Here is a 16,315-nt window from a genome sequence, read left to right on the forward strand (position 1 = left end):
CGTCCCGTGTCGTGCCGATGGATCGCCGCTCTTCTCGGCGGCCATTCTACGATTCAAAAGCTGCGCCTCCGTCCTCCGCCTGTGATAGGCGGAACACTCAATTTCCCAGCAGCCTGTGTTCCGCCTATCACGGACATCCTCTCATACTCGTCCGTAGTATGAGAATGAACGGATGTCCGTGATAGGCGGAACACTGACTGCTGGGAAATTCAGTGTTCCGCCTATCACAGGCGGAGGCGGAGAAGGAGGCGCGGCTTTTGAATTTTAATGTCCGCCGTCTGTCTGCTCGATACGCTGATCGAGCAGTCAGACAGCGGTGACTCGAGTATAAGCCGAGGGGGCACTTTCAGCCTCAAAAAAGAGGCTGAAAATCTCGGCTTATACTCGAGTATATACGGTATATACATGATATTAAACATTACAGACTCCTGCTCTATATACATTATATTGTACATTACACACTCCTGCACTATATACATTATATTGTACATTACACACTCCTGCACTATATACACTATATTGTGTATTTCAGACTCCTGCGCTACTGTATATACATTATATTGTATGTTACAGACGTATTACAATCATTTTCTCTTATCAAGTAATGGGGCCCAACATATGATCTTGCACACAGGCCCACTGATTTCAGACAATTCCCTAATAATACTGTATAATATTCTGTAAATATTGGTATGTAAACAACTATGGTAACTGTGAATTCGCTAATACTATGTAGTTTATTTTTAGAGGTTTAGAAAAGATTTCTTCTATACATAAGTCAGTTTATACTTACAAGATGCAATTGGTAGCTGGGTGTAGATTGAGTTTACGTATATACTACCACACTTCTTGACAAAGATGAACTGGATGGATAGAAAAAGAAGCACTAAAATTAAACCTTAAAATGAGCAATAAAATATATTTATATTGAATAATAGTGGAAACAGTTATATTTAGGAAAAGAGCTGCCCCATGAAAATTTACAGGAATTGTGCTATGGTAAACTTTTCTGGCTCATAGATGAACATCCAGTTTGTGCAGACTGAAATGCACAAATGCTCTCTGAGAGTTAGGGGCCCAGTTATAATGTATGTGGCCCAGGTGGGTGTACAGAGTGAATACATGTTTACACTTCAGCAGTAATTAAATAAGGGTCCTAAAATGTCTTCTTGCAAAGTGGCCCTTTGATAATTATGTCGACCACTGCTTTGGCTCAAGTACTGGTGGCTCTTTGGGGCCAAGAGAGTAAAAAAGTTCAGAGATGTCCAACATTGTTAGATACCTCAGTGTAATAAATAGAATTTGTCCAGGGTAAAAAAAGTTCAGAGATGTCCAACATTGTTATATACCTCAGTGTAATAAATAGAATTTGTCCATGATACTTTTCTGTACATACCTCTTTTCCACCATTAAGAATGATAGAAATACTCTTCAGGCAAGTTGTAGTGTCTGTCTCTCCACATTTTTCAAGTTCAGCCAAAATACTAATCAGGCCAGAGTCACATGTCTGAACAGTATAGAAAAGTTTTGAAAGTTAGTTACACACGGTACAAGATACGATCTGTGTAATACAACTGCATGTTTCATTGTTTATTCCTTTACAAAGGCTTATATAGCAAGCAATAATGAAATTGTGAGGAAACTCTAGTATTGCATGTGATATTGTACAGCAAATGCATAACTCCCAACTACTGAACTTGAGAACATATTAGGAAAGCAGCAACCAGTTGCTTGTATGTAGCATGCTGCGGTGGAAGTGCGTGTGGTTAAATAATGCTCAATATTGATTGGAGGTGGCCTAATAACTGCTCCTACACCCCATTGAACTACTCCCCATCTCTGTACACATGGCCCTCCTCCCTATATTCCCTTTGGGGGTAGGGATTTCTGGGGGAGAAGTTGCATCCCAAACCCCCTTTCTGCTCACAGCTGCAGTCCCACCCCTCTGCTAACAACCCCTCCCCCTCTGCTAACCTCTGTTCCTCCCCACCCCCCAAACTGACCTCTGCACCCTAGATGCTCTCTCTGCTTACCACTGCACCTCTGTACTGATTGCCTTTACACCCAAATTGCATTCCCTGCTGAACTCTGCATCCCAGATGTCCTCTCTGCTTACCTCTGCACCTCTGTACTGATTGCCTTTACACCCAAAACCCCATTCTCTGCTGAACTCTGCACCCTAGACCCCTCCCCATCTGCTAACCTCTGTTCCCCAAACCCCCCTCTCTGATCATTTCTGCACCCAAATCCCACCTTTCTGCTTACTTCTACACTCTCCTTTGCACACCAACCCCTCTTTCTGCGCATGTTTTCATTCTATACCCTCTCTTCTCACTTTTGCACCCCAACTGCTCCTTGCTGTACATCCCAACTCCTCTCTCTTCTAATCTTGGACATCGATGCCTCCTCAAAACTAACTTCAGCACCACAGCTCCTCTCCCTCTAAACTAATCTCTGTTCCCCTCGCTACTCTCTTTTGAACCCCACTCCCCCTGCTAACTTCTGCACCCACCTCTCTCGATTTATCTCTGTACCCCAAACCCCCTTCTGCACCTCACACCCCTCTCTCTGCTCCCCTTCACACCCCAAATCCCCTCCTAAATTTAGTTGGTGGAATCAAGTTCAGAATTCATCCCAGCTTTGGGCTGTGACACAGCCTAGACCTGCGAGACTCTGGGATTAGGTAAAAATCTAGGAAGGTCCCACAGAATCAGACAGTTGGGAGGTATGCAAATGTAAAACAAAAAAGTTCACTACGTTCAATTATATTTTGTGTAGTATAGTAATGTACTCGTAGATATTTGCCATTTAAGCAAAGTGTGCTAATAATGGCAGTTGTCAAATATTCTATTGGACAGATAGTCGGTAGATCACATTTAGCACCAATTTACATCTATGTGTTGGGGGAATGGACGCATTAATGCATGTGTTACCGCAATGTGCTAGCCCAATGCACTAAGGCAACACTATGCAACCCATGATAATGCATTGCAGTGTATCGAAGAAAAACTTTGTAGCATGTTTAATTTTTGGGATGTTATGATGCTCCAGAAGCCTGCCTTAGTGTTAGCATGTGAAATAACGTGTGTAAAAGCACCATACACATGTAGAGGTGCCCTTACACATTTATCAATAAATGTTTTTGGAAAAATGTTATAAATATTATTGTTTTGTCATTTGTTTACTGGCCCTCAGTAAGTCCTAATGTCATGAATGCAAGAAACATACTTCAATAAAGTAAATCCATGACATACATGTAGCATGTGTACTGTATTATGGACATAGTACTTTCATGTAATATACAGGAAACAAAAGAAACTCATCACACCAAGTCTCACCTTGACTAAAGTGTATGTACATTGTCCATGGAAGTCATAGCGAGTACGATCAAAAGTTGTGATATGTGACCCTCCCTCTAGTGAGCAAGTCCCAAAACAAGCCTTTTTAACGCAGTTCCACTTCCCTCCTTCACAATTGCTGCAGAGAAGCATTACTGTTAATGACCAGATTTTTTATCTTTATATACAGTTTACATTAACAATTCAGTTTAAGCTCAAAATATAAAATGGTGTACCCCCACCTTTTCAGTTAGTCCTGGAGTGCAATCATATTATATTATATTATATTATATTATAGTATATTATATTATATTATATTATATTATATTATATTATACACTCAGCATAAAAAGAAAAAAGCTATAGATAATGTAGTTCTAGCAAACCCAGAATAGAAATAAGACTAGCGAGGCCATTCTAGAAAGTTGATTCTGTAGTGGCTTAACATAAATATTTATTTTCATATGTGTTCTGGAAAAATAAATCATAGTTGTAATTTTATTGATTTCTATGGGCAGCATTTCTATTTTTTTTCTTTATTCTACTTTTGTTGACTATAAGGTCTATTTACAAAAGGAGAATGTTCCTAAATTTGGGTAGACACAGCACACATCTGTTGACATTTGCTGGCAACATCACATATGTTTATGAACTAGTGAATGTGAAGCTGGAGGATGTTGTTCTTGGCAAAAATTTGTGAAGTTACAAAATAGAAAGTGAAGGGTTGGCAGCTATTGTGTAGAGGATGCTCTGCCTATGGTGAATTCTGCTTAGTTAGGAACAGATAATCAAAGGAGATGATATAATTAATTTTGGTGAGATTGGCAATTGGCTTCTCATATCAGAGGAGAATATTTTTTTATGGAATAAATGGTGATCCAGGAAGTGTGCAATACACATGAGTGAAGATTTATGCCCTTTTTATAAAGAACACAGCTAAATGTTATTACATGTTGTTATTCTAAGTGAGTAAAGGTTATAGCTGTGATTACCAAGATTGACATTTCTCCGTGTAGCCTTTTCCTGAAGGATAAACATCTCCATTGTGTGTGCAGGCACAATTCTCTTTAGGAATACAGCCAGTCTTGGTGATATCATCAAATACAGTCCCTTTATTAAAGAGGAAAAAAAGAGTTTCACAATAGGCAAATAGGTCAATTCCCACACATGTTTATCTGATCACTCAGTCTTCATAATGTCCAGTATATGTACATGCCAAGTATCAAAATGGGGATTCACCTGCTGGACAGAAGCAGCCATCTGTGCAGTGTTCATCACACACAGAGGAGCGCTCCGGGTTGGTACAAGTGTCTTGGCAGGGAGTACCACACTCTGTGAATTGCAGGTTGAAGGCACATCTCAGAGCTGTTTGGGGAACAACAAAAAGTCAGTAACATGCATACAAACATTTGAATATTTAAAAAATCCTATTAAAATGTAGATTTAGACTAAAGTAGGCTCTTGTTAGGCTAATGGCTATGTAGTTCTTATGATTAAATTGTCAGTTAACCCATTCAGATAGTATACTTCTAAGAATTTTATTTTTATTAGCTTTTAAAAAAAATATTTACAGAATAGGAGGAAACAGTCACAAGAAAACAATTCAAAAGTATCAAATTAACATATGTTAACAGAGCATAGCAAAATGCAATCCATCCACATGTATAGTATAGGGAGACTCTGAAACTTGTACATTGGGCTAGAAGGAGATCAGAATGTACACATTAAGTATCATCTAAAGAATATGAGACTTAAAGTGGAACGTTACCTATAACAACTTGATAAACATAATGTTCTTTAGCAAGATACTTTCCACTTTAATATGTATGCTACCAAATTAAGTGTGTGTTGTATGTTCCCTCCAGCATTGTTTCTGTTTCTGCTTGCTGGAGGCTGCCATTTTGCTGAAGCCCAGAGCCCCTGAATAGCAGTAAATCTTTAGGCTGTCAACAGATCGGCCTCTACAAATTTGGCATCGTGCCTAAAAATAGAGAGCAACTGAGCATGTGCAGAGCAGGGTGAGACAGTGTATTACTGGATTTTAAACAGTATGGTCACTTATTTTGTATGTTTTATATAGCTATACCTGGGAAAGGGACCAGCCTGAAGTGATCTAGCAAGACTTCATTTTCTGACTAAAGTTCCACTTTAACTGAAATCGTATGATCTCATTGCATACATCAGGGGTCTGTAAATTTTGTAAATAAAGGGCTAGCTTACTGTCTTTCAGACTTTGGGGGGCGGGGGAGGAGATGGACTGTGGCCAGTGGGGGGTGGAAATTGCCCTGGTGTCAGTGGAAGTGAACCGTGCCCTATCTTTGATATTAGAGAAGGAATCATGTCCCATTGTTGATGTCAGTGGAATAAATAATGTCTTGTATCAATGGAAGGAATAGAACAGATAGAGGCAAAGGGCTGCATCTAGCCCCCGGGCCACAGTTTGGAGACCACTGGCATTTATAAAGGATAAGTGCTAAAGGTATAGATTAACTGTAAGGAAAATGGGTCTGACGTATACCCCCAGACCCAACAGAAAAGCACAGAATATAAAGAATGTAAAAAAAAAAAAATACAGAATATATTTAAAGGTAAGTAGTAAGTGGAGGAGACGTGCCATATGAAGAGCAGTTCCAGAAGGCCCATATTTTATTACACAACTCCAGGAAGTCCCTAACTTTATCAGTGTGATGCGCCATCTTTCTTATAGCTGCAACAGTGGATAGAAGCTGGTCCACCATTGTAGATGAATAAGTCTCCTGGAACAGAACGACTGGCTTCTGATGAATGATCATGCTGGAAAACCAGCATACATATATATGCCAAGCTTTAGATGCTGTATCCCAGATTTGGCCCAAGTGGTTCAGGGAATGCTGAAGGGCATGTTCCAATATTCTCATATATGCATGTTGATCTCTAGTCATTGAAATACCCCCATGGAGCGTTTTATAAACTGAGGAATTTAAGTGTAGTTGAGATGGGCCTTAGGGACATATGTATTTAAAGTTAGTAATGTGGTACAATGTCAAGGAAGGTCGGCGCTATATAAATCCTGTATTATAATAATAATAATAATAATAGGTATAAAGACACAGTGTCAGCTGAAAGGAAAGAAGTAAGATACCCAGATAGCAATATAAATATGACATAGGGTTTAACTACAAATTTTCATAATCAGGACACAAAAGTCAATACAAATCAGACATAATATCTACCCTTTTTGGAGGGTTTGCCGGGCCCCTACTCTAAAGCTAAAACCAAACCAAAATGTACCTATTTCAAAATACTTTTTTACCCACTGTGGCCTGCGCATTTAGCATTTATTCTTGAAATGTCTAGTACTTACGACAAATCTTAGAGGTTCTCCAGTTCTTTGGCTTTCCTCCAGCATGGCTACACTGCCTTGAGTACTCGGTAAAGATGTTACACAGACAGAACCCAGTTGAGTTTCCAGTGCATTTACACACATCGTGCTGACACAGTTCAATGTATTTGTTAACATCAACAAGGCCATGGCAACCCTGCAGAGCTGGGCTGGTGAGAACATTTTTGCATATGATATTCTGTTGGCAGAAGAAAATGAAAAATACAAGTTATAAAAGGAATGCAATGAGGTTGATTTGCTCAAGGTGTAGCACATGTTCATTTTGCAAAATTACATTTCTATTTTGAAGGGAACTTTTAGTTTTTTAGCTTAGTGGATGTGGTAAAAATTCACTTTGCAGTGAAAACCCATGCATTCAATTTACTATATGAATAAACAAGCAGCAGCAGTGGTGGGGCTGTATATTTGGGCTGCAATTGCCCTGTATATTTAAGAGCAGCCAACAGCTTTATCACAGACCTCCAATGTACTGGGAATACAGTAATTTCTGTCTACTCTACATAGATACATATATACAGTGTATATGTATATATTTTATGTGCTTTGTATTGATAAAAAAGTAAAATAGAGTGATGCCATAGAACCATTCACAGTCTTGTGCTACATTAGGAAAATTAAGATACAGGTGCATTTTTTATTTTTTTAGGACACTGGCAGCTTATTCAGATGAACAGCCTGCCTAGCTAGTGCAAGGCACCAGAACAGAAAAGTGTTAAAGGAGGACTTATGAAACCCTTTCTAGAGAAATGTAGAGGTTGCAGTGGTTGACTTTTCATTTTGCAAATTCTAGGTAGGTTGCAGTTATTGAGGATGATTACTAAAGGAGTGAATGTTCACTTCAATTATCCAGTCATGTAAAAAGCAAATTGTTGTTTCCTTATTTCATCTACATATGATTGGGTATTCAAATGGACCGTAATTTGCTTTTCAGATAATTAACGTAAATATTCACACAATGTATTGAGTGAAGATTCTCAATTCCTTTAGTAAATTAGCCCTATCTACGCAGACTTTGGGAGTCAATAACTCAAAGAACTGAAAACAGATGATCATCGTAACAGCTAGGTAGTTGACAAAGACAAGCCTCTGTCAGCTGCCCAATTAATTTGAATGAATATGCACTATGTTATCACAGGAGGGATGGTCAGAGAGTCTGTGACATTATAGAAAGAAGGTTGATATAGCATGCTCGGCCTTCATAGTATTCTATGAACACATGTGGCATGTCTGGGTATATATTTTAAAATACTTTAAGAAATCATCTGTCACACTTTGCTCCTTCATGTTCATTTCTCATACATTTGCTTCCCCCTCCACACTTAGGGCTCTTTCACACGGGGCGAATCCATGCTGATCTGCCCCGTGGATATCCGCTTGCTCAGCGGGGATCACTCTGTCGTTCCCCGCTGAGCAGGAAGAGGACAGGTCTGTCTCTGCACACTGTGCAGGGATGGACCTGTCAGAGCGCCACTCTCCCCTATGGGAGATCGGATGACGACGGACCGCAGTGTCCGTCATCACCCGAATCGATGATGGACGGAAAAGTAGGTTTTTCCTCCGTCACACTTTTTCTGATCGGAGCGAGTCGGATGTCAGGGGACTTCTTGTCACCACAGACATCCGATGCTCCATAGAGGTCTATGGAGCATCCATTCAGGTCCGCTAAAAAAACTGACAGGCGGACCTGAATGGATCGGTAGTGTGAAAGAGCCCTAAGGGGGTTATTTACTAAAGGAAAATCCATTTTGCACTGCAGGTGCACTTGGAACTTGGAAGTGCAGTCACTGTAGATCCGAGGGGGACATGTAAGGAAAATAAAAAACAGTATTTTAGCTTGCACATGATTGGATGATAAAATCAGCAGAGCTTCTCGTCATTTCAGATCTACCCCTTAGATTTAGAGCGACTGCACTTTCAAGTTTCAAGTGGCTTTGCCTTTTGTAAATAACCCCCTATGTTACTTGCTATGTTACAAAACAGTACTAGTCTTATATAAATGTACAGGCATATCTCACTTTTAAGTATGCCTGTAAAGTGCAAAATCAGGCTCACTTCTGCATAGAAACCAATGAGCTTTCGGGTTTTATTACCAAAGCTTAATTGAACAAGCTGGGGTTAGAAGCTCATTGGTTTATATGCAGAAGAGAGCCTGATTTTGCACTTTCCAGCTTTAGTAAATAAACCCCATTGTGTACTTAAAAGTGAGATATGCCTGTATTTACTTTGGGGCCAAGTTACTTATACTGTATCTGTGGCATTACAGTGCATTAATGAACACACAATACCATGCGCTATGATACATGTCATGCTCTGTGTTAAGGCAGCCCATTTATTTTAAATGGGCTGCCAATGCACCAGAAAAATTGGACCTTCACTATTGTTTTATGTGAATGGGCCTGAAAGGTTTACTGGATGTTAATACATGTCTATCCTATCTGGATGGATTTTTTAGAACCAGATTTGTCCTTTGTATTTAAAACAAAAGCTGAAAGGATTACATGGAAGATCTGAATGTTCATTTAGAGGGAATTAGCAACACATTTAGCACAATATATAGAGTAAATATCCACTATTACAATGGGCTACATTCTGCATTTTAGATGGGAGACACTGGAATACAGTACAATTTTTATTAACTGCTACAGTATAGGTAACATAGGGTGGTACTGGTCAAAGTATTTACATCAAAGTAAAACCTAAGCACTGTTACAGGCTGACATTGACTGGACATGTTGTTTTTAATATTGCTGTTGTTTGCAAAAGTAGAACTATGGCATCCCATATTCCCATTACAAAAAAAAATGACTTGCTTCGGTGCTTTATTATAAATGCATCAAAACTTACAGTTTTCTCTTAGCCCCTCAGAAAAGTTTCACAAATACCTACTGAGCCTGCCAGTGAAGTCCACATAATGCAGATTCCTGTGATCATGTGGAAACAATGCTACACTGTTCCTGAATTCAGAGCAGAGTTGCCACTCTCATGTTGGCTGTGCCAGTTTACACTACAGTGGGATGAAGACATGTTGCAGGAGATGCAGCTATCAGCATTGTCACTGCTTATTCACAACTTGCAGCTTGTCAGTCATCACCTGGCCCCACATAGTCCTGCCTACTTCTCTCTAGATTGGCAGCATTGTTTCTGTTCCTTCCACTCTGAGCTGCAGTGTCTGGGAGGGGGAACATGTGAGACACAAATAAAGGAGGATTTGGCTCAGTTGGGGGAGGTTAAAGGAAGATTGTGTTTACTTTATGATGATTGAGTATCACAAAGTAACTGAATTTGGTACTTTTTGTGACTGACATAAAGTATCCATTAGTTGTACTTTAAATCATCAGGTTACCACTCTGTAAGGACTCTTAGAGACTTACATTTATACGACATGTTTTTTCTCTTTCTTCTTCTTTGGAGTCTTCGCACTTCTTTTCTGGCTCATGCACTTTATGAAGGTTTCCGTACTCAATATTACTTAATGGAGCATCTAAAAAATACAAAAAGGTTTGCATGGTGTTATACAACACAATAAATGTTATTGTGGCCTGCATTTAAAAAAAACAAAAAACATAATTTTACTTACTGTTAAATTCAAGTTCATTTTTCACACCATCAAAATTACCACAGAGGCCACAAGTTTGGTTAGCAAATATTGAACTCAGTTCGACCTAAACAAAATAAAATAATTGACTACAGAAGGAATGGATGTCAAATAACTCTCTATTAAAGAACACCACCTAAAATATTTCTCTAAAGTGGAGTCACCTGATTCTTTACTGCCACTTGGTACAGCTGTGTGTGCTTGCCTGGAAGTAAAGGGCCTAAAACTTCAGTAGATGCCCATTAGAAATATACAGAAAAATCACAGGCCAGGGAAATGGATAGCACCCCTCTCAAGACCATGTTGGGAACAAAGGGATTGTAGTTTCTTCAACTCCAATAAAATGGAGAATTGTTTATTGAATGGAATTGTCCTTTAAAGATCCTAAAGGGATGCTTCATGAGTGACTATAGAGGCTGAGATTGTGGAACTCTCTATTTGAGAATGCTATTTTCCTGGCTGTCATGCTGATACTGCTGTTTAAACCACTGACACGGAATAGTAAGGGATTCTGCCACTTTTCTTACTCTTTGTTCTGGGCCAGACAACTAGCACAATGGCAGCCCCTGTGTCACTTTAAACAACAATAACCTAGTAGATGTATTGTAATCTGCTGTTACTGACAGCTGAAATCTGAATTGCTGCTTTAGGCAAAAAGACACTTTTTTTTCAGAAACAGCATACACCTTTTTATTTAAAGTATAAAAAAACTATGCTAAGACATATGTGTAAATGAAAGACAGAATTACACATAGGAGAATATATTTAAATAAAATGACACATTGAAGAAACTCTTTATTTACCGTAAGCGAATCTTCTTCATTCCAAATCATTTCAAAACCAATTTTGGAGGAAATTCTCACATAGGTCCCAGTCTTTGAGATTTGAATATTGCCTATGCTGTGTGGCAGACTGTCCACCCTGTAAAACAATTATTACAACGATTAGTAATCTGAAAATACCCTTGCTAAAGCCTAATGTGGCTTCCCAAAAAATGATAAATAGGGTTGATTAAATGATAAATGCTAACAGGGTCACTTCTGTATATTTTCCTAATGTCGATATAGCCTTTATGACAGGAAGGGGGCTGCCGTAAAGGACTGCTGCTCCCTGTGCAAAAGCAGCAGTCTCCGTTCAGACATCTGACATCCTTCCTTATCATCACTACAGCCCTGTAATTAGCTCTTACTGTTGTTTATTTTTCCTAATATTTCTCTAGCACCAGCCAAAAAAAGTCCTATAGTAGAAAGGAGGCCACAGCTAAGGACCTCTGTTTTCTGTGCCAGAGCAGCAGCCTCTGTACATCATCTCCACTTGCCTTCTTATCACTACAGTGCTGCAGTTAGCAATGCTTGCTAAAGAGAAGCACTTCTGATTACAGATCTGTAGTGATGACAAGGAATGCGGGGAGTCATAGAGACTGCTGTTCTTACACAGGGAGCAATTGCCCTTTATGGCAGCCTACTAGGGCATAGAGGAACATTGAAATGTATGTAAACCCTAACATTGTACTTCTATTTGCTTCCTTTTGATTTGTTAAATATACTACTGAAATGCGTGTTGATTCTGCCATACATATTGTGAGCTGATAACTTCATTGCACTCTCGCTTTGCCTGTGCTGCACTTGGTATCATATGCATTGTTCCCAGTTCAACTTTATCTGTTATGGTATGGAAATAAGAAAAGGAAAGGTTTTCTGTAGTCATAACGCAAGGGTGACAAAGCTGTTCTTCCATAGATACAGTACAGTGTACTACTGTGCAAGCCCAATCACAGGGTGTAACACGTATAGGAGGAAGGAGCCGTGACGTCATCGGGTGGCCATCTTGGAAGTCCATGTGGTGAGCAATGATCATTGCCAATATTAAGAGCCTGATTGTTTTTTTTTTTATATTCTGTACGATTTTGTAATCTTTTTGAGTGTAATAAAGAGCACTATGGTTTTGCTTTCTAGTTTTATGTTACACATAATCTATGATGTCTGAGCACTGTGGAAAGGGGACATAAGTATGAATCTGGACCAAGACAAGGAGGAATCACGGAGTTAATGCATACATTTTAGGAGGGTGTAAAGAGTATGTTTTGACCCATATACAGTATGAGGTCTAATAAGGAAGTGAGAATGTTTTTCACCTATGGGTGGAGGCACTTATGGCACAAGATGAAGAGTGAAGAACTTTGAGTCACCATTCACACAGCAGTGTTTCAGTTGTGGCATAGCTATTGGGGACTGATTTCACATTTTGTTTTTTTCTTATTTTTTCTTATTTATGTGCACTATATAATTTTTGGTTATTATATATTGTTGCGTTACGCTATTCTTGTGATATATTAGAGCTGCAAAAGGTGTTGGGAAATCACCTGTTTGAGCAGCAACATAAATAGTATTATTATTTGGTTTTTCAATATTATACGTTTTAGGTTGCACTAATTGCACTTTAGTTTTAGTATTAACATTTATTGTTGATTGTTGATCCACACTCACTTGATTTCTATATTTTTTTGAGAAGGTACAATTATGCTTGATTATTAAAGACAAAACAATGTGGTCTAAACCAATTCAATGTGAATTCAGATGATAATTTTCTATTTTTGAATCAGAGTTGAGTTAGTAGCTGGTAATAGGAACCCATTGGGAAAAAAGAAGGGTGGTTTGGTACAATTACCATGCACTTTTCCTTTCATCTGTGTTATAAACTGCAGTAAGGCTCCAGCAAGAAGCTAGAAATGACCTCAAATGTTTTCTAGGAGTGTACTTCCTGAATCTTGTGCTGTGTATCACTCTCTCCCTGCTTCTGCTATCACTATTTTCTTTCATAGTGTAAAGTTATGTTTGAGTTTGATTGGTAGCTGTTTTGTGTGTTTTGTATCAAGCTGTATTTATGTGGCACAAAGATCACCAGTCTACAGAGAACAGGGAGTGCAATGGGTGAATGACAATAATGGAAGTACTAACCAGATAAACTGTACCCCCTGTACGCATTAACTGTAAGTTAAAATGCAATAAGTGTGAATAACTTACTCTTGGTCATTCACTGTGACACGTTTTTCCTCCAATTCAACAGAATGGCCTTCCAGTTTTATGCTAATATGAACGATGATAGGGTTGTTTTTAAGAATTTCGCGTCTAATCATGACATGAAATTGCTCATAGTTGGTGTGGCAGTGAGACAGAAACCGGTAGGTGCAGTGACCAGGGTAATGGAAGACGTCACCATCGAAGGTCTTGAAATGATAATTTCCAAAAGTGCTGCAAATCCTCATGTTGTGATAGGGATTCAGACCTGTAGATTCACACAAATAAACATTTAGTGTACTGCCTTAAACAGCAACTCCAGGCAGGTTGTGTTAAACAGCCAAATTGTTTTACCAGCCAAACCAGATTTGCATTTCTGTCCATCCAGATATGCCATGCGAACCCGATCTTTCTCTGTTAGTTTCACTTTCACTTACAGGTTCCCTACCCACCCTGACCCTGAGAAAGTGAAAGGTGAAGCACTATAGAATTGTGTCTGTCTGTCATTATGTCTTTTCTGAAGCACACATGATTATATGCTTGTGCTACTTCTGCCTGTGTGAGCTGGGCTGTATAGTGGACTGTAAGAGAGTGATACCAAGCCAAATTCAGGTACTTATGTTGCCTGCATTTAAAAAATAACATTAATTGTTATTAGTGGTGACCAGGGTGGCCACCTGTCCGGGATTCACCCGGACAATCTGGGTTTTGAATCATGTGTCTGGGTTTCAGGCGGACTGAAACCCAGACACATTATTTCATTTGGGTTGTGGCTCCCCAAGTAACCAAGATAGCCACACACAAATTTGTTGCCATCCAGGTGTTGCGGGCAGCCGTCTGGGGGCAGGTTCTTTAACACTGGGGGGCAGAGTGATGATGCCAGCAACAGCAATTTGGCCACACCCACTGTTCACTGTGGCACACTATGCGCACCATATTACTACTATCCTTGGGGCACCAAAGGTGTCCCAGGTTGCTAAAGTGTTCGGGTTTGGCTTGAGGAAAAGCTGGCAACCCTAGTGATGACAGAGCTACATTAATGTGTGCCTTTTATATCCGCCTAGTGTTCAGTTTTAATGATGTTGTAAAAAAAAAATGCTACTGCCTGAGCTATCTTGCATCCACCACTGGAAAGCTACTAAATTCACAGCTTTACCTTAGTGAAGTACAATGCAAAACTCCTCAAAAGACAAAACCGTGCACCGCATCTGAAGATCAGGCCTTTTTAAAGAAATTCAAAGATCCTGTTTACCATTTTCACACCAAAGCGCTTAGTCTTAAGGCACACGGTGCATCAAGGCATTCATAAACCGCTGTAACCACTGTGAACTTTGATTTTCAATAAACCTCTCACTTACCGAACATGCTGCTTGGTCCTGTCTTTTGAAGAGTTAAATAATGTTAACAACCAGACTACCAACACCATCCTGAAGATATTAGAACTGTTCCAAAAAGTAGTACAAACAGGTTTTTCTGAGCTCTAATCGGGCTTCTGATTGGAATTGCAGACCCAAAGCTTGCTGAATGAGTTGAGGCTCTGCTGACTTCCATCATCCGGTCATTTTCTTTGCCCATGATTGGTTATACTTTGCAAAGTGAAACTATACCATATTTACTAAGCTCTGGAGCAAATTCCTTTACAAAGTGTGATGTCCCAAAGCGAAGACTAGTTGCCTTTGCTAAATCAACATCCTGTTTTGCTTCTTCCTCTTCCTGTAAGAGGGTTATACTAAGTGGAATTCACATACTTACAATAATTGCATTTGCCCCGACTTTCCACTTCCATGTCATAGGATTTTATTTCTAGCAGCAGAAGCCAATGGCTTCCATTGCTGTCAAACTGCCCTGTGAAGTGGGAGAGAACATAGAGAGATGCTGTTCTCATGCACAGCACTGGACTGAGATCAGGCTCAGGTAAGTATAAGGGGGCTGTGATCCTGGACACAGAAGGTTTTTTCCACCTTAATGTAGAGACTGCATTGAGGTAAAAAAAACCTTACAGCTTTACAGCTACTAAGCATCTTAAAAGCAGGAGCGTATTAAAGGAACATGATGTGTTTCTATTCTTTACGTTTCATAATGGAAGAAGTTCAATGGAAGTAATGGAAGTTATAATGGATGTTTTGTCAAAACTCCATAAGATCTATACCAGACCATCACCTGGCAAACATATAAAAAAACATAGGCATGTGTTTTATTTCTTTCTATATATGCTTACTTCGATAGACTGGGGAAGGTAACGTAATGAGGTTAACCTTTGGTCTTCCCTCTGTAAATTGAAATACATGCAGTGATCAGTACGTGGAATTAAACCAAAAAGTTACTTTTTAATACATTAGTTAATTTAAGGAAAAAAAAAAAAAAAAAAACACACCACTGCCCAAAACCTATAGTACATGTAATTACTTTAGAGTTTGTGCTACACAATTATTCATGCACCTCTCTCATGGTGACGAAAAAAACACTTACTTGAAAGAGAACTTACAAAACCAGCTGACATTTAGTGTGTTATGGTCGCAGTATATAAACCTATATAAATCTAAAGCTTCTGAAGAATGATGCCTGCCCCTGAATTCTACTCTGTAATCCCTTGTTACTGCAAATAAGGAATGTAAACTGTCATATCATAAACCACCATCCAGCCCTACATTGCTGTGTACATTTAAAGTACCCGTGGGGAACAATTTTCATTAAATTTTCTTACCTGACTGCTGCTCGGTTTCTTGCTCGGTCTCTTCATTTTGCTGGTTTTCTCCTGTTTGTAAGGATACATTTTTCAAATTGGGTAAGAGGAAGTTGACATGCATACAATATATTAAAAAAGAACACAGCTAGGTAAGTAGCACACTTATTTGTTATTTCAGTTATTCAACATTTTATGTGACCCCCTCTGCCTCCTACTCACTAGATATTAGTTATTATTTCTGAATAATTAGAAATTTTATATAAATAAAGAATGCATAAAAAATGTTTTTTTTAAATG

General features: G+C 39.1%; 1 protein-coding gene across 1 annotated transcript in view; it reads right to left on the minus strand.

The window, feature by feature from the left end:
- LOC143926032 (uncharacterized) overlaps positions 1–16,315 on the minus strand; it is a 116,252-nt gene that overhangs the window by 45,500 nt on the left and 54,437 nt on the right. Inside the window, exons 4-15 of the mRNA XM_077450221.1 lie at positions 16,037–16,087; positions 15,551–15,601; positions 13,339–13,600; positions 11,119–11,236; positions 10,298–10,382; positions 10,092–10,201; positions 6,682–6,898; positions 4,578–4,703; positions 4,331–4,448; positions 3,339–3,477; positions 1,397–1,507; positions 794–863 (exon numbers count right to left, since the gene is read on the minus strand). Of these exons, the coding sequence (XP_077306347.1) occupies positions 794–863; positions 1,397–1,507; positions 3,339–3,477; positions 4,331–4,448; positions 4,578–4,703; positions 6,682–6,898; positions 10,092–10,201; positions 10,298–10,382; positions 11,119–11,236; positions 13,339–13,600; positions 15,551–15,601; positions 16,037–16,087 (1,458 nt within the window). The remainder of the gene's footprint in view (positions 1–793; positions 864–1,396; positions 1,508–3,338; positions 3,478–4,330; positions 4,449–4,577; positions 4,704–6,681; positions 6,899–10,091; positions 10,202–10,297; positions 10,383–11,118; positions 11,237–13,338; positions 13,601–15,550; positions 15,602–16,036; positions 16,088–16,315) is intronic.

Source organism: Lithobates pipiens, unplaced genomic scaffold (genome assembly GCF_037356315.1).
Source record: "Lithobates pipiens isolate NorthernLeopardFrog02 unplaced genomic scaffold, aLitPip1_a1.2 Scaffold_10, whole genome shotgun sequence".
Classification (NCBI taxonomy): Eukaryota; Metazoa; Chordata; class Amphibia; order Anura; family Ranidae; genus Lithobates; species Lithobates pipiens.